This window comes from Parastagonospora nodorum (assembly GCF_000146915.1).
Source record: "Parastagonospora nodorum SN15 chromosome Unknown scaffold_14, whole genome shotgun sequence".
Lineage (NCBI taxonomy): Eukaryota > Fungi > Ascomycota > Dothideomycetes > Pleosporales > Phaeosphaeriaceae > Parastagonospora > Parastagonospora nodorum.
Window position 1 is genome coordinate 264,554 of NW_001884562.1, and position 20,551 is coordinate 285,104.

General features: G+C 52.6%; 12 protein-coding genes across 12 annotated transcripts; 5 read left to right on the forward strand and 7 right to left on the reverse strand.

Moving 5' to 3' along the window:
* Window positions 1-159: 159 nt before the first annotated feature.
* SNOG_09098 (hypothetical protein) lies at window positions 160-865 on the reverse strand (the record flags this gene model as incomplete). Its single annotated transcript, XM_001799348.1, has 2 exons — window positions 160-357; window positions 380-865. The coding sequence occupies 2 exons, from the start codon at window positions 863-865 to the stop codon at window positions 160-162; spliced, it is 684 nt and encodes a 227-aa protein (XP_001799400.1).
* A 761-nt stretch (window positions 866-1,626) lies between these two features.
* On the reverse strand, window positions 1,627-2,176 carry SNOG_09099 (hypothetical protein; the record flags this gene model as incomplete). The annotated part of the gene is made up of 2 exons (XM_001799349.1): window positions 1,627-2,097; window positions 2,165-2,176. 2 exons carry the CDS (start codon window positions 2,174-2,176, stop codon window positions 1,627-1,629), a joined length of 483 nt encoding a protein of 160 aa, XP_001799401.1.
* A 610-nt stretch (window positions 2,177-2,786) lies between these two features.
* On the reverse strand, window positions 2,787-3,572 carry SNOG_09100 (hypothetical protein; the record flags this gene model as incomplete). Its single annotated transcript, XM_001799350.1, has 1 exon — window positions 2,787-3,572. The coding sequence occupies one exon, from the start codon at window positions 3,570-3,572 to the stop codon at window positions 2,787-2,789; it is 786 nt and encodes a 261-aa protein (XP_001799402.1).
* A 716-nt stretch (window positions 3,573-4,288) lies between these two features.
* Window positions 4,289-5,298, forward strand: SNOG_09101 (hypothetical protein; the record flags this gene model as incomplete). Its single annotated transcript, XM_001799351.1, has 3 exons — window positions 4,289-4,301; window positions 4,355-4,451; window positions 4,623-5,298. 3 exons carry the CDS (start codon window positions 4,289-4,291, stop codon window positions 5,296-5,298), a joined length of 786 nt encoding a protein of 261 aa, XP_001799403.1.
* Window positions 5,299-5,866: 568 nt separating this feature from the next.
* SNOG_09102 (hypothetical protein) lies at window positions 5,867-6,704 on the reverse strand (the record flags this gene model as incomplete). The annotated part of the gene is made up of 3 exons (XM_001799352.1): window positions 5,867-6,354; window positions 6,420-6,546; window positions 6,630-6,704. 3 exons carry the CDS (start codon window positions 6,702-6,704, stop codon window positions 5,867-5,869), a joined length of 690 nt encoding a protein of 229 aa, XP_001799404.1.
* A 921-nt stretch (window positions 6,705-7,625) lies between these two features.
* SNOG_09103 (hypothetical protein) lies at window positions 7,626-9,605 on the reverse strand (the record flags this gene model as incomplete). Its single annotated transcript, XM_001799353.1, has 1 exon — window positions 7,626-9,605. One exon carries the CDS (start codon window positions 9,603-9,605, stop codon window positions 7,626-7,628), a length of 1,980 nt encoding a protein of 659 aa, XP_001799405.1.
* A 1,186-nt stretch (window positions 9,606-10,791) lies between these two features.
* SNOG_09104 (hypothetical protein) lies at window positions 10,792-11,195 on the forward strand (the record flags this gene model as incomplete). The annotated part of the gene is made up of 3 exons (XM_001799354.1): window positions 10,792-10,842; window positions 10,892-10,951; window positions 10,998-11,195. The coding sequence occupies 3 exons, from the start codon at window positions 10,792-10,794 to the stop codon at window positions 11,193-11,195; spliced, it is 309 nt and encodes a 102-aa protein (XP_001799406.1).
* A 70-nt stretch (window positions 11,196-11,265) lies between these two features.
* On the reverse strand, window positions 11,266-12,048 carry SNOG_09105 (hypothetical protein). Its single transcript, XM_001799355.1, has 3 exons — window positions 11,755-12,048; window positions 11,554-11,703; window positions 11,266-11,501 (listed from the first exon to the last, which is right to left on the reverse strand). The coding sequence occupies exons 1-3, from the start codon at window positions 11,854-11,856 to the stop codon at window positions 11,403-11,405; spliced, it is 351 nt and encodes a 116-aa protein (XP_001799407.1). The 5' UTR covers window positions 11,857-12,048; the 3' UTR covers window positions 11,266-11,402.
* A 601-nt stretch (window positions 12,049-12,649) lies between these two features.
* Window positions 12,650-14,330, forward strand: SNOG_09106 (hypothetical protein; the record flags this gene model as incomplete). Its single annotated transcript, XM_001799356.1, has 3 exons — window positions 12,650-13,900; window positions 13,945-13,963; window positions 14,017-14,330. The coding sequence occupies 3 exons, from the start codon at window positions 12,650-12,652 to the stop codon at window positions 14,328-14,330; spliced, it is 1,584 nt and encodes a 527-aa protein (XP_001799408.1).
* A 1,165-nt stretch (window positions 14,331-15,495) lies between these two features.
* Window positions 15,496-16,798, forward strand: SNOG_09107 (hypothetical protein; the record flags this gene model as incomplete). The annotated part of the gene is given in 4 exon segments (XM_001799357.1): window positions 15,496-15,622; window positions 15,671-15,924; window positions 15,942-15,964; window positions 16,129-16,798. 4 exon segments carry the CDS (start codon window positions 15,496-15,498, stop codon window positions 16,796-16,798), a joined length of 1,074 nt encoding a protein of 357 aa, XP_001799409.1.
* Window positions 16,799-18,201: 1,403 nt separating this feature from the next.
* SNOG_09108 (hypothetical protein) lies at window positions 18,202-18,763 on the forward strand (the record flags this gene model as incomplete). Its single annotated transcript, XM_001799358.1, has 2 exons — window positions 18,202-18,237; window positions 18,260-18,763. 2 exons carry the CDS (start codon window positions 18,202-18,204, stop codon window positions 18,761-18,763), a joined length of 540 nt encoding a protein of 179 aa, XP_001799410.1.
* A 311-nt stretch (window positions 18,764-19,074) lies between these two features.
* On the reverse strand, window positions 19,075-19,581 carry SNOG_09109 (hypothetical protein; the record flags this gene model as incomplete). Its single annotated transcript, XM_001799359.1, is given in 2 exon segments — window positions 19,075-19,376; window positions 19,395-19,581. The coding sequence occupies 2 exon segments, from the start codon at window positions 19,579-19,581 to the stop codon at window positions 19,075-19,077; spliced, it is 489 nt and encodes a 162-aa protein (XP_001799411.1).
* Window positions 19,582-20,551: the final 970 nt, after the last annotated feature.

Sequence of the window (20,551 nt, forward strand, 5' to 3'; positions counted from 1 at the left end):
GACTCGCGTTGACGAGATTGATCTGGAGACAATGCCTTCTTCTGCAGATCAAGTGTTCGATGGAATTGGTTGAACCGTCAGATCTCCAGCGTGATCTGGCACACTTGCGGCATACTAAGCTTGTGGGATTGTTAAGCTGGAATTCGGAGGTTTTGTCATTCACAGCGCAGAACCTGCAACACCAGAACGAATCGCGGTTGATCGAGTCCAGAGGATACCAACAGTCTCCGAGTTGGTTATAATCCCGAAGGAGCCTTTGGCTGGAGTCACACGTGCGCTCCGGGAAATGTATTTTGAGACCGTGTCTGGCACATATCCACCATTGTCGCTAGGTTGAACACAGTCAATAGATGAAGGCTAGAGGTGCCATGAGACTTACATATTCTGACCGATCCTGTGGGTAATTACTCTCTCCTTGTAGGTACTCTCTCTCCTCATCGTGCAGTGTGAAGTTGCTAACGCATGCCGAATTCGTATGTCCCATCTCGTTGCTGACCGCTCCAGTATCGCGCTCCAAAGATGAGGCGCGACGGAAACCTTCCACGTTAGGTAACCTGCGGTACAGGCTCTCGAAAGATTCCTCAAGGCCTTCATGGTACAGAGGCATGCATTCTTCAGAACACACGTGCATCTCCCACTGCGGAGTGTCGACCAACTTCCCGGGCATAAATTGGGCTAAGTTTGGGTCGGGCACTGTCGTATAGAAGTATGGGTCGGGCATCTTCGTATGGAAGTATTGGTCTTGCACACTCCCAAAAATCTTATCAAGACCCTCTTGGTGTATTGCCATATCTCTTGCGGCTTGTGCGTATTGGTTCCGGCTTTGTGTACTCGTTGGCGCTGATGGAGATGTAAGCAACTCCATTGTAGGACCGGCCAAATTGCAATCGCGACTGCAACAGTTCGATTTACTATTATCTGCAACGATCCCAATAGTTCCCGGCGATATCTTTCTGTCGGATTGTTTGGAGTGAGGGTGATGTTGAATAGCAATGCGTCGATGGACGATGTAACTGGTAAGGTTGCGTTGGCGCGGAACGAACGATTTCCGGAGATTATCACTGTTGACGGAAAAGGGGTGGCGTGCCTTCGAGTAGAGACTGCCAGATCTTACTTCCACAGCAGCCGCGTGTGATCGCCATGAGCAATTGCCCGGGGACGGAAGTGACCATGGGTCAAGCACTATGCCATTTTTACCGTTGAAGTCTTACAACGTTTCCAAACAGAAGCCCTTAGTATGCAACCTATTCCATTTAAATAATATTTCCACACTTCCTTCAAAGTATGGAATTGTCCCGATGTTCATAACGCTCGGTCGAATCTGCACATGGCTGTGAACTCTGCTGGTTCTCATGTTGCAGCGCAGGGCGGCAATTAGAGAAGACGTGATATTGCGCCGACTACGTTCGCGTTATGGCATGTTACCGTTCTGTGGAAAAAAAAACATATTGATATCCGCCGAGTTTACTCGATACAGGTGACGCAGAAAGTCGAATAGACACTACATTTATTGAGAGTACTTGGGTCCTCGATACTAATATTACACTCCCATAGAATGAGTAGCTAACTAAACAATTTGACAATTTCATCCCGCACACCGCTCTAACCCATGACTTAATGGCTCTCTCATTTGTCTGGGATGATTACGATCCGATATGGCCCGTCGTTTGCTCTATCATTCAAAACTGCAGTACAGTCCTTCGTAGGACAAGATATGCTAGCCGCCGTATTCTCCGCACCGCATTTGTTACAAAGCCATGGCCCAAACTTATAATCACCCCTAACCAAGTAGATCTTTGCCATTACATCGATGGAAGTGGCATTCAAGTCACCACCTGGAAGCTCTACATTGCACCCGGTACAATTCTTGGTGCCGACCTTGTTTAGGGTAAGACATTTTGCTCGAAACCGGGAGTCTATGTTTTGCCGCTGGTCTAATTCGTTTTTACATATGACTTCGGCGACGTGGTTCACATCGCCATTTGCAGTCACGCGTGTGGTTTCGCATTTCTTGCATTGACGAGACCCGTCCGAGTTTGGAGTGATTTGGAGTTTGCTCTCTTTTGGCTCTGTTTTGAGGCAGTTTATGCAGATCCACTGAGGCGAGTCAGTTATGGCTTCTTATTCTCTACCATTCCCTTATAGCTATTGCTGAATGACTTACTGCGTATTCCATCGTGTATGGTCTCGCTAGTTTATGTAGTCTTCTATACGAGTAATAAATAACTGCTGCCGTGGTTCTTTCTGCTTTGAAGGGTATGTAGTAGAAAGTTGAAGAAGACAGAGCGGAGACTGCGGCTTTTTATACTCAACATGAGTCTTCTTTCGGAGTTTCGTTGACTGTGCAGTATCCATAGTTCGTGATTCACACGGCTGTATGCAGAGTCAACACTGACTATGCATGCATTCCACGGGTTGTGTGAGTAGATGCGAGTATGTGCCAGTCTCTACGATGGTACAAAAGCTGGAGCAACGTGACACTGTATAAGACACCCAACGTCTATGCTAGGATAAATGGAGACACGTGTAAATAATTCTCTACCACGGTCCAAACGCGAAAGCAACGTGAAGCTATGTAAAACATTCAATAGCTGCGGCATAACCCGGCGACCGGACGTGCTATCAGCATGTGCTCGAAGCTCAACATGTCCGCCTTCACATCATTGTTGGTTTATCATCGCCAAGTACACCCAGCAGGAAAAGCAAGTGCTTGGGAGGTCGTGTTACCAGAACTGACGGTCCAAGTCGATTGATGACTATGATTGAAGAGGCGCGTCCAACACGACCTACCAACCCATGCCCATAGCCTCGCGCACGCGCTTCATTGTCGCCTCAGCTATCTCCTCCGCCCGTCTTGCCCCCTCTTCGGCGTGCTCCACAAGCTCTTTCTGATCCCCATCCATCAAACTCTTGTATCGTTCTCTTATATCCCTGATCCCCACCTCCACCGTATCCGCAACCTTCTCCTTCAACGCCCTCATACTCAAATCTTTCAATTCACCGGCCAACTCTTCCGGTGATGCAGCCACCGAGTCATCAAAATGATACAGCAAGTCGACCAGGTTGGACACACCCGGCCTCTTCTCCGGATCATAGCTCACACCCTCAATGGAGTCAGTAAGTGCTGTCCGCAGCTTGTTGTGTATCACGTCCTTTGAATCGGTGATGAGTATCCGGCTCTTGGGCTTGGGGTCGCTCTTGCTCATTTTCTTAGTTGGATCAGTCAAGCTCATGACGCGCTTGGCGGGGCTGAGAAGTGTTTGCGGCACGGTCAACAAGGGTCCGGGCGACGAGTTGGATGAGTACGAGTGGTTAAAGCCGATCGCTAGCTCCCGTGTCAATTCCAGATGTTGGGCCTGGTCTTCGCCGACGGGGACGTGCGTCGTGTTGTATAGTAGGATGTCGGCTGCTTGGAGGACTGGGTACGAAAAGAGGCCGAGCTTGGGGGCATCTTTGTTGTTGGAAGGTTCCAGTGGCGAGGCGTTGGCAGGTAGAGATAGTTTACTCTTGATACACGTCATCAGTATTGTTTTTGCATGAACTGGTGTTAATGTGTTTGGCTCACCTTCCATTGTGTCATCCGTGATAGATATCCCATACTTGCGCCACAGCTCAATATCCACATGAGTTCAGCATGCTGCTTGACACTACTTTGCGTGAAGATGATGCATCTCTTTGGATCTAATCCCACTGCCAGCAGACTAGCCAGCATCTCTTTTCTCCGTCTAGCCAGCTGATGGGGATCTTGTTTAATCGTGATGGCGTGCAGATCAACGATTGAAAACAGCAGAGTAGTATCCGGAGAGGCACTGTCCTGAAGTCTCACCCATTGTCGCAAGGCACCCAAATAATTTCCCAGATGCGGTACGTCGGTGGGTTGTATGCCAGAAAATATCACCTGACGCTTTGCCTCCTGGCTCTTTGGGACAGACACGGTCGACCCATATCGTAAGCATTTACTGCAGATCCGGCTTGGAGACGATGCTGCCCTACGCAGCGTTTGGACGAGAGACATTGAAGTCTGAGAAATGTTCGCGTCGCGGAGCATAGCCACAAGAGGGCTAGCGCGACTTGGACTTGGGCCGTCGTCATTCGTCATTGTGGCGCAGTAGTTGCGGCCCACCACCACCAACGACGCTCAACCAGCCGCATCCAGGAACACCCGCGTCCCCCAGCAAACCCACGAAACAGCCACAGACGGCACTCTCGAGAGGATTAATACTGTTTAATACCAAGACTAGGACATATTCACCCACTCAGACATTACCCCACATTCACCCCCGCAGCCATGTCGTGGACCGGTAAGACGCCGCGCAAAGCGACTCTACAAAAGACGGAGACTGAAGGAAGACAGGCTTCAAGAAGGGCGTCAACCGCGCGACGACCCAGGTTCTTATGAAGACAGGCCAAGTCGAGCGCACCAACGACCGCGACTTTGAGACTGAGCAACGGTATGCCGCCTCCAACCTTTCATACAAAGCCCGCCGAATCTCAAGTTACCTAAACCCATATAACTCACAACCCACGCCTTTCATACCATATTTGTCCCTATACACTTACGCGCAGAACCCGCCTCTCACACCCTCCCTGAAAGCAAACATCTACTCACACACCCCCAACAGCCGCTACCGCACCATGGAAACCGCCGCCAACAAACTCCAAAAAGAAGCAAAAGGTTACCTCGACTCCCTGCGCGCCATGACCGCCTCGCAAATGCGCATCGCCGAAACAATCGACGCCTTCTACGGCGACGCGGGCACCAAAGACGGCGTCTCGCGCTCCTACAAACAAGCCGTCACCGACCTCGACGCCGAGACCATCAAGGCCCTCGACGGCCCCTACCGCACCACCGTCCTCGACCCCATCCAGCGCTTCTGCAGCTACTTCCCGGACATCAACAGCTGCATCACCAAGCGCGAGCACAAGCAAATGGACTACGACCGCATGCGCGCGCAGGTCAAGAAACTCACCGACAAGCCCGACAAAGACGTCACCAAGCTGCCGCGCGCGGAGAAGGACGAGCAGCTCGCCAAGGCGGCGTACGACCAGCTCAACGAGACGCTGACCACGGAGCTGCCGCAGCTGATCGATCTCAGGGTGCCGTATTTGGACCCGAGTTTCGAGGCGCTGGTCAAGATTCAGCTGCGCTTCTGTGCCGAGGCGTATAGCCGCATGGCGCAGGTGCAGCAGTATTTGGATGCGAATACAAGGGACCAGTATGCGCAGGGCGAGCTGGACGCCAAGGTCGAGGAGGTGCTGCAGGAGATTCGCGACCTGAGCATTGCGGGGACCGTCTAGAGCGTTGGTGTGGGGGGAAAGAGAAAGACCGGGCGGGCATGGGATATATTGGGATCATGGGGGTAAACAGTCCAAGGATGTTTGCTAAGGCGTTTTTTTTTGATCAATGTTTGCATCATTTCCCCGATTTTGGTGGGCGAGATTACTTTCACAGAGACGTCAATCACTTCTCACATCAACATCAGCATGATTTGCCCAAGAAATTTGAAGTCTGACAATGTTCATTGGGCTCTCAAAGCCTGCGCCCAAGGGAGAGGCGATGCTATATGCCGGAATAAGAAATAGACACTGGAAGAGGGCGTGAAATGCATAAAACGCCGTCCCAATGCAATGCAGACGTGACCCGTGAACCGCAACGTGAGAAATCCGCGATGCCGAACGCCACGCTCAAAGACGGAATACCATGGATGAAAACGAATTGTGAAGGGAAATCGTGCTGGTGTGGAGTTGGGGAGCCGGGTTGTGGGGGAGTATCGGAGTGGTGAAGGATGGCGTCGAGAAGAGTGGTCGGCGCAGTCGATCGAGAGATATGCCGGAAGCCATGTCTCATGCCCTCGCCGCGTCTCCCTCATTTATCCTCGTCATCTTCTTCTTCTTCCTCGTCCTCATCCCCCATATCCGAGTCCATCTCCCCATCCTCCTCCAGATCACTCTCACTCCCCCCAAAGCTCTCCACATCACTGTCCTCCCAACTCATCTCAAAGTCCGCATCGTCCTTCTCCTTCCGCCACGCCGTCTCGTGCGTCGGCATCACAAAACCCGCGGGGATATCCTGCTTCGACAGCTCGAGATCCTTGTTGACCAGGCCTTTGTACTCGTCGGGCTTGTTGCGCAGCATCACGCCTGCGTCGACATTGGCGGGCGACGAGACTTCCGCATCGTCGAGGAGGGAGAGGATCGAGATCAGCACGGTTTCCACACGCTGCACGGGCGACCAGCGCTCCGCGGCGGTTTCGCCCGACATTTCGTCGTCGCCCGGGGGGTGGAGGATGGAGATGCACAGGCGGCCGTCGGGGTAGATGTTGGGGTGGTAGAGGGGGCGGATGAATTTGAAGTCTGGTATGCTGTTAGCAGGTCTATCTCAAATCACAAGCTGGTGGTGACTCTGCGTGGTGACGTACCGGGCGGGGAGTGGGGATAGTTGCGGGGGAAGGTCATCTTGGCCTTAAAGTAGCCGCCGTAGTAGAGGGAGTCCTCGTTCAGCACGATGAGCGCTACGCTCCACTCGAAGACGTTGTCGTTGATGAGCTGGGAGGGTGGTTAGCTGGGTGCTCTGCATGCGTTTGATCGCCACTTTCTGGACACTCTCTGTCTGTACGCCGGTTGCTTACCTCGATGTTTGTCCACTTCTCCTTGCTAAGCTGCTTGAATTCATTCATGAGCACCCGCTGCGCTGCTTCCGCCATGATGTCTTCTCTTTCCAGAGCCGAGGGCCAAGCGTCTAGTCTTCGTGAGAGTTGCAGGAAGTGGTAGAGCGGCGAGAGTGTTGGGTTGGAGTGGGCGGGGTGGTTGAGAGTGAGTGTGAGCAGCAGAGCGGGAGAGCGTGGTGCTTAGTATGTGAGAGGTGAGTGCAACGAGGTGATACGGTTGTGATTTAAGGGCGTTTGGGAGGCGGGAGATGCATGCATGACCCAGTGCTCTCGCCGAACCGACGCCAGGGTACATCGCGCTGGCCAGCCCGGTCTCGCTCGGAAGTAGCCTAATTCACCGCCTGCCCTATGCGATCATCCAGCAACGGATATGCTTTCGTTCTGCAACTACCCGTTGGCCATTTTTCGCCGTCACCACGCCTTTTGCTTTCGGCTTTGTTGCGTTATGAATGAACCAGACACGTTGGTTCCGGCCGCACTTTCCGAGTTCGGAACCAGGGGAAAGAGCAGGTGAACCGACGACATCATCGCGTGATGGTGGCTATTTTGCACGCTTACACATCACTTTGCCATCACAGTGCCTGTGAGGTGCCGGACTGATTGGTAAAGTCCGACTGGACTCACTGCTCACGTCGCCTCTCAATTTATCATGACTGTCTATAAATTTTAGGAGAGATGGGACACATGTCCTCTTGCAGGCGTCGGATAAGAACTGCACATGGGTAAGCAAGACACCGCGATCATAACACCAGGAACCAAATAATCGTTCAAAAAACTTTTCTATACCCTTGTGTACGTGGCATATCTCATGTCTAACTAGCAAGGAGCTCTATAATGCTCGCTGTCGTCACCACATGGCCCTCCAACGCTCTCGCATGACATTACAAAACAAATATCGACAACCAAGAACCCGGAATCGGAATCTAAAAGACAAAGGAAAACTCGTCAAGAGCAAACTCAAATAAAACGCATCCTCTTCGCAACAGTCAAACAAACAGCAACAAAAAGGAAAATCGTACCCAAGATTCCGAAGAACCAAGCAATGCTTCCGTCCTGCCCAGGAACACGAACGTTCATGCCGAACAGACCGCAGATCAAGTTGAGGGGGACGAGGATCGTGGCAATGACCGTGACCTTCTGGAGCGTCTCGTTGCTAGCGTTGCCCTGAATGACTTGGTCTACCGAGATCTGGGCGAGGTAGTTGGAATGTGCGCGACTCAGCATCTTCTCGAAGTGGGACAAGTTAGACATCATGGTAACCACGTGATCCTGGATATCGCTAAGGTACATGCCCACGTCGCCACGAGGCGCAACACTGTAGGACTCGTTGCAACGCTTCGCAAAGCCCTTGATGACATCGGCCTTGCCGCCCAAGAGTCGGAGCAGCTGCATGACACGTTTGCGACAGTCGCCGACCGAGCGAAGAATGGCGCGCGAGTCTTCAATGCGTGCGGTGAAGACTTGGTCCTCAATAGCGTCGGCTTCGTCCTCAATACCGCGGATGACGGGTGCGAAGCTGTCAACAATGTCATCGATGAGGGCGTAGCAGATCCAGTCAGCGTTCAGGTTGATGTAGTCGCGAAGTCGGCTGATACGCTTGCGAACGTTGAGCGTGTGGGGGCTCTCGGTGAAAGTAAATGTTAGAATACCCTCCTTGAAGACAACAGCGTAGAAGTTGACAGGCTCAAGGTAGTCCTCCGAGTCCTTGTCGGCTTGAAAGAAGGACCGGAAAGAGACGAAGTAGTATTGGTGGAAAAGCTCAACCTTCTCACGTGGCTCCAAAAGACAAATATCCTCGCGTGTAAGGGGATGCACACCGAAGGCTTTCGCAATTGCAAAGACCTCCTCTTCCGTAGGGTTGACCATGTCAAGCCACCAAACACCACCGTCGGGAGGCGGCTCGAACAAGTCGCGGAAGCGCTCACCAGGCATGAGCAGACCACCAAGCTCCGCTGCATGGATGGTGTCATCGAGTTCCGAGGAGAAAAAGGTCCATCGGTTCTGTCGTGGCTCAATGGCATCGCGCTTCTCATTGAAAATGTGGGACAGACCTTCCTCGGCGAGCTTCTCCTGAATCGCGGGGTCGGCATCTTTCAAAGTCACAGCGTCCGAGTCCTTCTTTGGGGCGGTCGTGTTGCTTGACTTTGGTCGAAGGTCCGAGAAAACCTTGGGTTTGGAGAGGGTGTCGACACTTGGCTTGTTGTGCAACTCTTGGCCGATAAGCGTCTTGGTCTGTGGCTCGGCGATGAATTCCTCTAGTTCTTCGTAGTCAAAGCGTGTGGTCTTGCCCGGATCTTCTGTGACCGGGAAGCAAACATCTTCCTCGGCAGAACTGTTCGCTGACGACACCTCAATCGTGTGGTATTCATCACGCTGATCTCCATCTATTGTCGGTGCATGGCGTGCGGTGCCGCGAGAGTGTGTACGGTGAAGACCAAGGTCGACCTCCGAGGGCACATGGCTGTTGACAGTGTTTGCGCGGTCGCGACGGCGGGGACCTGCAAATGCATCGACAGAGTTGGGCGGCGATGTTGAGCGCGAAGTGGTCGAAGTAGCACGGGACCGCGATAGACGCTCCACGGCAGGGTCTTGAGGGCGAACAAAGGTGCCGCGACGACCACGTGTGTTGGGACTCGCAGCTACCGAGCCTCGACGGATGTATGCCTCGGGCGATAGATGCGCGTCGTCGTCGGCGACGGCATTTTCGAAATCGCGGCGGACTGTCTCGCCTTGGAGGGCCTCGTTGACTTGAAGGAGCAGCTGCGGTCGGTCTTCGAACTGAACGCTCGCGAAGGTTGGGCGGCGCGAACGTGGCTGGACAGGGGAGCCAGCGTCGACTCGGGGAAGCGACTCTGGCTGGCGGCGGTGGTCATCGAGATCAGACACCGGAGTGCTGAACCTCGTCTGCGACATCTCGGTCCTCGGAGTGTCAGTCATCTTGGCGATGGATCGGTGATGAGTGAGCTGCGAGGGTTCTTTAGTCTGTAATTAAGCCAGCTTGTTTTGTTTTTCTGGGCGTTGTCTTGCAGCGCAAGAACCTCGCGGCAAGGTGAGTCGCTTGTGAGCGCTCACCACTGAGGCGCGCTCAACTTGACGACAGGCTTCGCGTAGGGTCCTCCCCTACACTCAGCCGCTGGAACGTAGTTTCCGGTAGCCAGACTTCCTACCCGTGAGGGGAAAAGGAAGGGTTGAAAGTTTTAGTGTGTTTACGATAGCGGATGTGTGCGGTGTGCGAAAGCCCAGTTATGGGGGCTTCTTGTAGTCGCCTCCGTAGACCCACGCCTTGGGCCCGACGAGACGGCGGATCGAGGAGAACTTGTGAAGGTAGAGTCCCGCCAACTTGATGGTATTGAAGGTATGAACGCCGAAGCGTTAGGTGGTGCGTTTGAGGAGTATTGCGACGGCACAAAAACCCCTTTGCGAATCAGAAACAGTCGTGGGAGACGTCCACGGTTGTTTGTTGAGGGTACTTAGTCAGTGGCTCAGCTCGAAGGTTGCAGTCGCTGTGGCCGGTGCGGACAGCGAGAATACTGGGTGCAGTGGTGTCGGTGGGATTTTGTTGTCGTTGTTGTGAAATGAGTCCAGAAGGACGGTGGTGCAGCGTGGGCGAGGAGGAGGGAAGTGGAGGTTATAAAGAAGCGACCGACCGAAGTGGAGCAGGAACCGACAATTTTCACAAGGAAGGTCAACGGCAACGGCAACGGCGCCGCGATTGGACGGCGATTTGGCCGCAACGGTATTATGCACGCGCAAAGTGACGCATCCACAGGGGAATCACCGTGGCAATATGGTTCGATTGGGCTCGTATCCTGTTTGTCTCTGCGGCACAAACCAGGATGGTCTGGCTTCTGAAATGGCCGGACTGTTGTTGGTTTGCTGGTTTGCTTCAGGCCCGATCTTGCGGCTCTTGGGAACCCTGTCGTTTTAGCGCATCGAGAGCGCCCATCCAGAGCGTTCGGACAGATTGACGGTCGGCCATTGACCTGCAGCAGTGCAACCACGTCTGCAAACAGTCATACTCTACGCTGCCGTCTTAGCTACATCGATCCGACAAGTCACTTGCGATTGCACAAGTGCTAGAATTAAATCGCGCAACTTGCCAGAACCACATCCACCAAGCACCATGTCGGACCAGCTGCTAGAGCAGGTGCGCGATGCATTCGAGGGCCAGATTGTAGGCGGCTTCGTCGCCATGATGATTTGCACCGGGCTGACATGTGCAGGACTTTGAGGGCCAGCGGTTGGCGGAGATGCTGACCACAGTACTGTTGGGTGCTGCTGGTGTATGTCTGCCTTACTCCAGGGATGCAACCAAACTCACAAACACAGATCATAGCCTTCCTCGTCGGCTACTTCACACAGGACATCCGCATGACCCTCTATGTTGGTCTTGCCGGCACCGCGCTCACATTCCTCGTCGTCGTTCCCCCGTGGCCCTTCTACAACAAAAACCCCGAGGACTGGCTGCCAGCGAGCAACGCGAAGCAAAGCTTCAATGTCGACGTCGACGGACAGAAGGTTGGTTAAAGCACACGGTACATTAGGCAGGAGTTTGGGTATGTCACAGGCAATCATCTTGGACATTTGTTTGCGATTGAATGGATCTGTTCATTCATCGATGGTGCGCACCTGTGATGCTATAACCCCGTAGCTACTGTGACCTTTTGAAAGACCTTGCTGCGCCAGACGTCCGAAAGAAAGCACATACCCCATGTACGCCCAACCATGTTGTGTCTATCGACCATACTTCTGGAACTCCCAGTCTCGGTTGTCTAGCGGGCAGACCTGTCGCGTCTTAAGCCATCGTGAAATGCAGTGGAAGTGGAATGCGTGCTGCAGACTGTTAGTATACTTCAAACTTTAGTAAGTAAGAGTGTAAACGCACGTTGCAAATGCCCCAGGCGACCGTGCACTCTTCACTCGTGGCAGAGGCCTGGTTCGCCTGGCACTCGATACAGAGGTCCATGATGTGGTTACGGCAAATGGCGCAGTTGTCGACGACAATGTCCCAGGCCCAGAGAGCTACGGCGTTCCACTGTGACATGTTAGCTTTGCCTCGTGGCTGGCTTTGAGTTTGATTGCGCACCTTCTTGACTTCGAAGCGCTTCTTGTCACCTTCCGCGCTGGCACCAGCCTTGGGGGCCTTCGTCTTTGCTACGGGCGCATCGGCCATGTCCACGTCGGCCATGTTTGTGAGGTACGTAAAGTGTACAGAGGCGGGGTGTGCGGGGAGTGGGTGAGAGCTACTATGGGTGGCGGATGGCGGTAAGTTGCGGAGTTTGGGCGGGTGACGAGTTGAGATGGGGGAGGTGCAGCTTGGGGCACCTTGTGAAGAGTGGCAAAGTGGTTGGTGAGGTGCTGCAGAGTCCCAGGTGACTGTGAATCGCAAGGCTCCAGAGCAGTGCCTGAGAGCGGAACATGCCGCCAAGACCCGCGCTCTCACGCCTCCACACACTTGCTTCCCACGAACTACGGGACGACAGTGAATGGAAGCCGCCTGTCACGCGCAAAGAGAGTAGTCCCCGTGAAGTCATGCACCATGCCCCATTTTCATATTCTTCAAACATGTCAAACCGCTCGTTCATGCTTTCTGCCAGAACCACCATCACTGATTAGCAGCCCGGCCGCAATCGTCACAGGCCCACCCTTGTCTTGGCCCATCAGCCTTGTTTGCGGCGTCTCACAGCCCGACTAGCCCTGTCCGCCCAAGTCATCGACGACCAGCCTTCTCTCACAGCACTTCACCCACTCCCTCAATATCACCTCGGCTCTGCCTCACTCAACTCTATACTCTGGATATGAACACTTCAACCACTCGCGCCTCCACAACGACTTCACCACATCAGACCAGCCCGACATCACCGTCATCCCGAACCATCCCGCCGACGTCAACATACCGAGCTAAGAGCGCGCGCCGACGGCCATCCCGATAACCATTGTCGCATCACCAGAACACACACACACACACATACCCCTCACACATGTCGACAGGACAAGTAACGGCGTCGCCACGCGCCCCTCGGGGCAAGAACCAGCAGGTGCAGGGCGCACCTGCGCATGCGCCGCAGAGCAACAATGGCCGTCAAGGGCAGCGACGGCCCAAAGGCGGTCGCAATAATCAGAACCAGCAGAACCAAGCAGGCGCGTCTCCCAGCAGACACCCACAACACGCAAACCCCGCTCTGGCTGAGAGCGCCGTCTTCCCAAGCGAAGAGGCGCAGTCCGCGAATGGACCGCGCCACAACAAGAAGCACACGCGCGCTCAACCTTCTGGCGATCGCGTTTTCTCGCCGCCCGGTGCTATGGCCTCCTTGACCGACAGCGAAGGCGCTCCTCCAATTCCAATTTCTGCGACTCCAGCCAAGAACCAGGGCGCATATGCCGGCCCAACTTTCCATGCTTCTCCTGCGCCCTCTGCTCTTCCCATTCCCAAGTTCTTGTCTCGATCTGTCCCAGCCAAGTCTCGCATGGATCCGCCTACTCCACCGCCCGAGGACAGTTCTGACTCCACAGGTTCGCCCAACTCTTTTGCTGGATCTCCTTCACGTGCACCCATTCCCGTTCCTGCTCGCAACGAAATGTCTCCCTTAGATCTGCTGTTCAAGGCCGACCGCGCGGAGCGAGCCAAACATGTCGGCGGTAGTCCTGCGTCTCCTCAATATTTCAATTCTGCAAACCCGGTTCGGCCGCATCACTACAAACAGGACTCTTACGGCTCGCTTAATGCCCCGTTCCCCATTGAGCTCGACGGTGAGAGCAGGAACTCGCACATGTCTCCACCTCCAACAGCCTCTCCCATGGCAGTGCGATCTTCGACCGATCCTAATAAAATTCCGCAACTCAAGGACGCCCAGCAGCAACCAAATAAAAACGAAGTCATGCAAGACCTCCTCACCCGGCTATCCATGTCGCAGAAGAAGCCGACTGCTGCAACTCCCCCGCGACCGGATACGCAAACACGTAATGAAACCCCCTCGCCTTTGCACGACAGTCAATCCGCCGTCCAGAACGCCTCTGGGCCTACTACGCCTGCTCAAGCACCCCAGGAACCATCTGACTATCATTACGGGAATAGGAACCTTTCTCCTTTGTTCAAGGCTGCGAAGGGCGAGCCCTCCAAACGTAATTCTGGCCTCCGCACGGAAATTACCGCAGACTCTCCATTGGTCGCGCAGGGCATGTTTCAGGATTTTCCCTTCTGTATCTTCTCCCCCGGCAATGGACCCCAACACGTACTCTCGCAACTATCCCGTTGGTGGTAGCGAGATCCCTACAGGTCCGCGGCGCGGATCTCCGTATGTTCAGCCTCATCGTGGCTCACCAAATCACGGCAACAGACGGACACCAGGAAGACAGCCAAATCAGCATCGACCCGATGCCTTCTCTCCGAAGCCCGGCGGTGGTGCACCAGGTGCCAAAGCAACCAAATCAGGCTTTAATGGTACTCCCGTCTCTGTCCAAAAGCCTGCTACTTCGATGATGTCTTTTGTTCCGGCTTCGGTTTCTGCCAAGCCAAAGCAGCTTTCGTCTTCTGCTCCCTCCACCGCGGCTGGCCCACCTCCGATGAAGACCTCAACTCCTCCTAATACGTTGGCTTTGGAGCAGGATCTCAAGCGCATGCTTAATTTGAAAATGAGCGATGATGCGTCCGGCGTTCGATAGCTCTACATTTGTCATTTTTTGCGACTTGCTGCATAGCTTGCGATGGAAGCGGTTTTCTACCACTCGTGTCTATCTTTTTCCCTTTGTCTATATATTTCGAATTGTGTTTATGTAGCCATGTTCCATGGCATATCATTCGTTTCCCAGTTTTACGGAGTTCTTGGCGCTAGAACAGTGGCAAGCTGGTTGCGTTGGCATGCCATTGGGTCTGGATGGTGTTTGTGTACGATGAAGGATCCTGCGGTACTAGGGACAGGCATGCATGGGCTTCTTGTTTGGCGCTGTCCATGAACGGCTGCATGAGCGCGGTATACCAAGAGCTGGGTTTTGTGTACTTCCGGCGTGGACGGGGTGCTTTGCTATACTTTTGAGGTCCTTCCGGTAACGTTTTGCCCCGGCACCTCTGACAATCCTCTGCTATCCGACTTTGGATCCAGGCACGACTTCACTCGATCACAACAACATCAAATCATCAAGTAAAAATAAAGAAAAATAAAGGGCATGGCACTCCTTCGTCACTTTCTGGGTGGCGAGGGGTGACCATGTTCAAACTAAACTCTGGTCGTGTTGTCTGTCGACGTGATGGTGAATCATGGCCTCATCCCGGAGAGATATCAACTCCGAATGGGGTCCTACTAACAAAGAATGCAATATCTCGTGTACTCTGGATACGAAGTTTGAATCGACTAATGAATCGCAGTTCGCTCTGCGTGTTGGGTCTAAATGTTGTTCCCTTCTGGTCCTCTCGTTCCTGCCGCGCCTGCCCATTATCCACGTGGTGCGACGTCATTTCAGCGCGACCTTGTGCACGACTTCAGGCCTATGTTATGCGAAAATTACATTCTTGTTTTTGCCTTTGTTGAGCGCGATACGAGTGTTCGCGACAAATAAGTGCAATACGGGGGTCCTCACACCCGAGTTCACTTTCACCATCAACAGCTCGCAAACGCGTGCACCGTGCACCAGGCGTTAGTCTTGTTCGCCGCCTACAGTCGTCCCACTTTCATTTCTACCATCGCACTGCCGAGTCGGTGTTGCGCTCAACCAAACGTGTCGTTAAGTTCGCGTTCGCTCACTCAACCGTGTTCCGCGCGCAAGAGACAATGAAGACTCTCAAGAGCAAGGGTACTTACTCAACCCTTCATACATACTCAGTCTCGCACTAATGCAGTTCGTAGCTTCGCGCTTCTTCAGAGACCCTCCGAGTCAGGACGAGAAGATGGCTCATACTGAACTAAATGGCGACATAGACTTCAGTGCTGGAATCCAAAGCCATGGCATGAAGTACAAACGTGTGAACACCTTTCTCTCAGCTGCAACACTTCCACTAATACTGACAGCTTCTCGCTTCTTCTTGCGCAAGACAGGCAAGCTTGACAAGTCACCGCCTGTAGTCTACGAAACCGTACCCCTAAGCTTGGTTGCCTGCCAGGAGAACCAATCTGAGCGTGACAGCTCGTTAGATGAACCGCCAGTCACAAGCACCGCGTTCCGGTTCCCCCAAGTCTCGTCCGATCTTGCACCGTCACCGTTGCCCTCGAGCTACCCGAGCAGCACCCATAGCTCGTGTAAGCAAGAGGCGGACTCACAAAAAGTGAGGCCTCGCCCTAGTTTCGCAACACTGAGGACCAAGAGTATGTTGTGCTCCCTCTAATGCTCCTCACTTAAATCGAATTCGACACTGACCTCACTCCTCAGGCTCCCGTTTCTTCCGTAACAATGGCTCCCGTAACTCGTCACCGCCTCCCCCGCCAGTTCCTCAGATCCCGGTGGACCCCGAGGCACCTCAACCCCGTCGTCTCAACTTGGTTCCAGTGCACGTCCCGCGCAACTCTCGCTCCTCGCTCATCCTCCCCCAAGGCGGCCACGCTGCCATCTCGCGACCCGTCCATCTGCCTCAGTACTCCAATCTGCCCATCCCGGAGAATGCCGCCACGGTTCCCTTCACCAAGCCAGCTGGTCCGCCTCCATCCCGTCCATCCAGACCCGAAAGCCTCGATGCAGAGACCATGACCTTCATGCAACAGAGTGGTATGCGCATGGTGATTGGCACCAGCAACCGCGCGAGCAACAGCACGGCATCTTCATCCACTCCTCGCAGCTACACCAGCTCGATTGAAGCACGCCTCGGCTTCCCGTCCGGCCACAGCACTCCCCGATCCGACTCTCTCGACTCTCCGCTCGCTGCTCGCTTCCCCCTTGACACGTTCCAGCCCCTCCCGATCCGCGACAGCACGGGTAGCCTCAAGTTCAGCCGATTCAGCGAGTACGTCAGGGCCGAACGCGGCGGGTATGCTGGCGATGGTGTCGACGAAGCCGATCGCGAACTGGGTCCCATCGAGCAGTTCGACAAGGCCAAGGAAGGTCAGTGGACGCTGGAGAAGAGGGTCAGCCAAGGCCCGAATGGCAATTCGGGCATGTTGTTCCGCGATAAGGCGGGTGCGTTTCACTTTGTTGCTGACATCTAGGAGGTGGACCAGTAGTATTGGTGGCGTTGGCTTAGAAGGGGAAAGGTTTGCATGCGCGATCGTCTCGCTGGGTTTTTGGCGTGGATGCGAAGACATGTCACTAAGAGTGCCCTGTCTGTATGCATGGTATTTCGAGCAGCGTTACAAGGCACTATGCAAGGCAGATAACACACATCTACAACCGTTTTTGAAATATTCCAGCACGAGATTACTACGACGGTATGCATTGTATGGCCGGTGCTTGTTAGTGATATGTAATTTTTACCTCTACCCCTGCCCGATATAAATCTATCGGAGCATCTAGATGTCAGTAAGACTAGATTCGCTGTTGGTGTTGAAATGCTCACTGCCGGGTTGCGAGGCTGATGTGCGATGGATCTCGACGTGTAATGACGAAGCTCTGCGGATTGGCAAGGGGTGATAAGGCCCATGTATATCTGTCCGCGCGCAGCGTACAAAACTCTGGTATTCGCCAAGCTCTTTGAGCTTTAGAGTGTTGAACCGAGCAAGCTTGAGTATAGTGAGTAGGAACTATATACTGAGAGTGTTTCTCGTGGCGTGTTGAGAGGATGATCGCATGTCAGCAAGCAGGCACGCGAGTACGAATCCATCTGCAGTTTGGCCTTGCTAGAATGGCGTTTTTCTTCTGTCGCTGCAAATGGATGTTTGTTATCTGGTAAAATTGATTTGTGCACGACTATCGTTCCAGAGAATCAGATGGCATGATATGTTTGAAAGGTTCGTGTTCTCCTTGCGTAGCTGTCTGTCTGTATGGCTGGATTGACATTCTTGCTATCGAGTGAGTGCGGGAAGTGTAGTTTATCATGAATCATTAGGGGTCCCGTAGCGGGACGGAAGTGATCAAGTTCCTATATACACCAGGTGTAGCAATAATTCGTGCGCGCTGTGCCTCACGATCCTAGGCACCATACAAGAGCTATTCCGTCGAGCTGTCTATCTCCAAGGGTTCTCCAAGCTCTTTGTAGCGTACTAACTAGCCATTGAGACTATTCAGGATTACATGTGAGTTGACAGTTGCTGGCTGATAGTAGGTTGAGTGTATACAGAACGCGGGCGAATCGTTGCTGCACCGGGTGCTTGTACTACAAGTATGACGATTGATCAAGATCCCCACACTTGGAATCTCGACTTTGTTCAGAATTTTCGTGGTACGACGTACATTACTCACAGTAATCTTGGATATGTTGATATGCGTTGATAGTGACGCATATCATCGTGTTACTCACCTCTATCTCTGAGTCTTACAGCAGTCACCCATTTGGTGACAGTGTCTCATCTATAAAAGCCCGTAGAAACGGGCGCACACTAAGCCAACAATAAACACAACTAAGAAGGGCAAGCAGAATCGTGACATTTAGAATCTACTAGCAACGATAGATACAATGCTCAGACACGGTCCCATTGATAAACCCCAGAAGGTACGTTCAAAGTAACATCCAGCCCAGAAAACAGAAAGCTCATCCCACCATCACAACCCAGCCCTGGATCTGCATGGCCTGCGTCCAAACCAAAGACCCGTCTCAGAAATTCCAGCTCAACGATACGTACTTCTGCAAATCATGCACCGGGAGATGGGGTGTCAAGAACGACCCGAATCACATAGAGTACATGCTCTGTCGACGCACACTCCGCGACGCCGAGAACAAGCTAATCCTTGACCATGAGAACAGACCAACTAAGTGTAGGCACAAGAATGCAGTCGCAAACGCCACCTGCTTGGCGTGTACTGCAAGGTTGCCGAATAAAGACTTTGGGACGCATTTGAGCTCGCAGACGCCGGTTCTGCTGCTCTACAAAGGCGCGGCGGACACGCCATGGTTTTGCGCGACTTGTGGGGTTCTTAATTCTGTAGGGAAGCTGAAGTGCCATGATGAGTGCGGAGTGCTGCGTGAGAGTGGGCTCAAGGTCTTTTCTGTTCCTTCGACGTTGGATGCGACGGCTTAAGTTGAGGTAGGTGCTTTTATAATAGTTTTCTTTTACCTCGAAGTCGTTCTTCTTGGGTTCGATCTCAAGATTTCATATATGTTGTATTCTTTGACAAACTGTACTTAATCTAGTTTTGCGTCTACTGAGAGAATATTCAGCTTACATTCACACATTGTTGTGCTTGCATCAATCAGCTTTGTCACAGAGATTTGATTGTCTCAAGTATAAGTTTATGTCAAATCTCGATAGAATCTCTGTCATATATTAGCAGCTCTCCTCCGGGCGCTACGGTCAACTTTCATCAGAGGCTTGACCGTCCCCATTTCAAACTATTTTCCCTCCTCCTGAAGCAAATGAATCCTATACGCCCCATCATCTCCATTTTCCCCCAATTTGACCCCACAACCTTCCGCCTTGCACTCTGTCCTCCCCTCCTCATTATCCGTATTCGACCTCGTGCAAAACCACGGGCCAGGATGCTCATCCTCCCTCACGAAACGCACATACTCATCTGCCAGCTTGAAATCCAACCCATGGACATGCAGCTTCTCTCCGGGCATTGCCTTGCTGCAAATAACCTGTCGATCTTGTCTTTGTGGGGCCGGGCAGTTTTTAGTTCCGACGGGGTTTACTTCCATGCAATATTTACCCTCTTCAAGACTGGGACTGAGACAGATGATCCAGTCGATGTTATTGATATTCCCTTCAGCATCCTGTCTCTCCGAATGACACTTCTGGCATTGGTACGCTAGTACTGCGCTGTTGGGGGAGTTGATTTGGACCTTTTCTTCCTCGGGGTTGTTCAGGAGGCAGACTTTGCAGATCCACTTGCTCATGTTAGCAAACCGTACTGCTAACACTGGGTGGGATTGCATGGCGCTAGTTATGGGTTGTTGGTAGATATATTTTACGTGGGTCAATGGATGAAGTGTTTGGTAAGTTCTTATCTAACTGTACGGGGAGGTGGTAGGATTCGACAGTTTGCAGAGAGTTTTGAAGTCTTTTATTTACCTAGATACATGTTGCAGGTAAGTCATCTAACACATGACTGTCAAAATAGTCATAGGAATTGATCCATGACACTGCAAATCGTCGCCACCAACGATCTCGAGACTGACTTCTGTGATATAGGAGTCATTAAATACCTGCAGCGCACTTGCGATTTTAGGTGAGTATCCCGTTGGTAACACTGTCTTTCACGACAGAGATTCGCGTCACACTGGAGGCTCGCCTTGAGTGTTCTGAAAGAGTCAATACGCATTTAAATACAGGAAACATCTTCTCACTCTTTTCAACTACGTCTCGAAACCTATTCTATCAAATACAATCTCCCTACTCGACAACTATTATCTTGCTAAACTTGACATACGAATTCCACCACTTGATTCAAATACCTGGGTACACAATTTAGAATGGACATTGCACTAAAGACCCCTCTCTATTTGCAAGAAGAAGTGTGTGCAGTATGTCTTGCTCGATCCGTTTCTAACATTGGACAACTGACTTCATCTTAAAGGGCGACTACCCGATAGAAATCAAGTTCCCAGGTTGGTTATGCGATCATGGCGAATGGATCACCGGCTACGATCAACTATGTTCCGGGACGAGTCTACCGGAAACATCCTGCGCGATGAAATACAACAACGCAGTTGAATACTTCAAGCAGGACTGGATTTGCCGCCGATGCTCCTTGAAGCATGGAACCAAGAGACCACAATGGCTGCAGTATAATTCTGGAAGCTCGATATTTTGCAAGCGCTGCGCTGCCCCTCGCGGAATAGGTCCAGGTAACAATTCTATCGAATT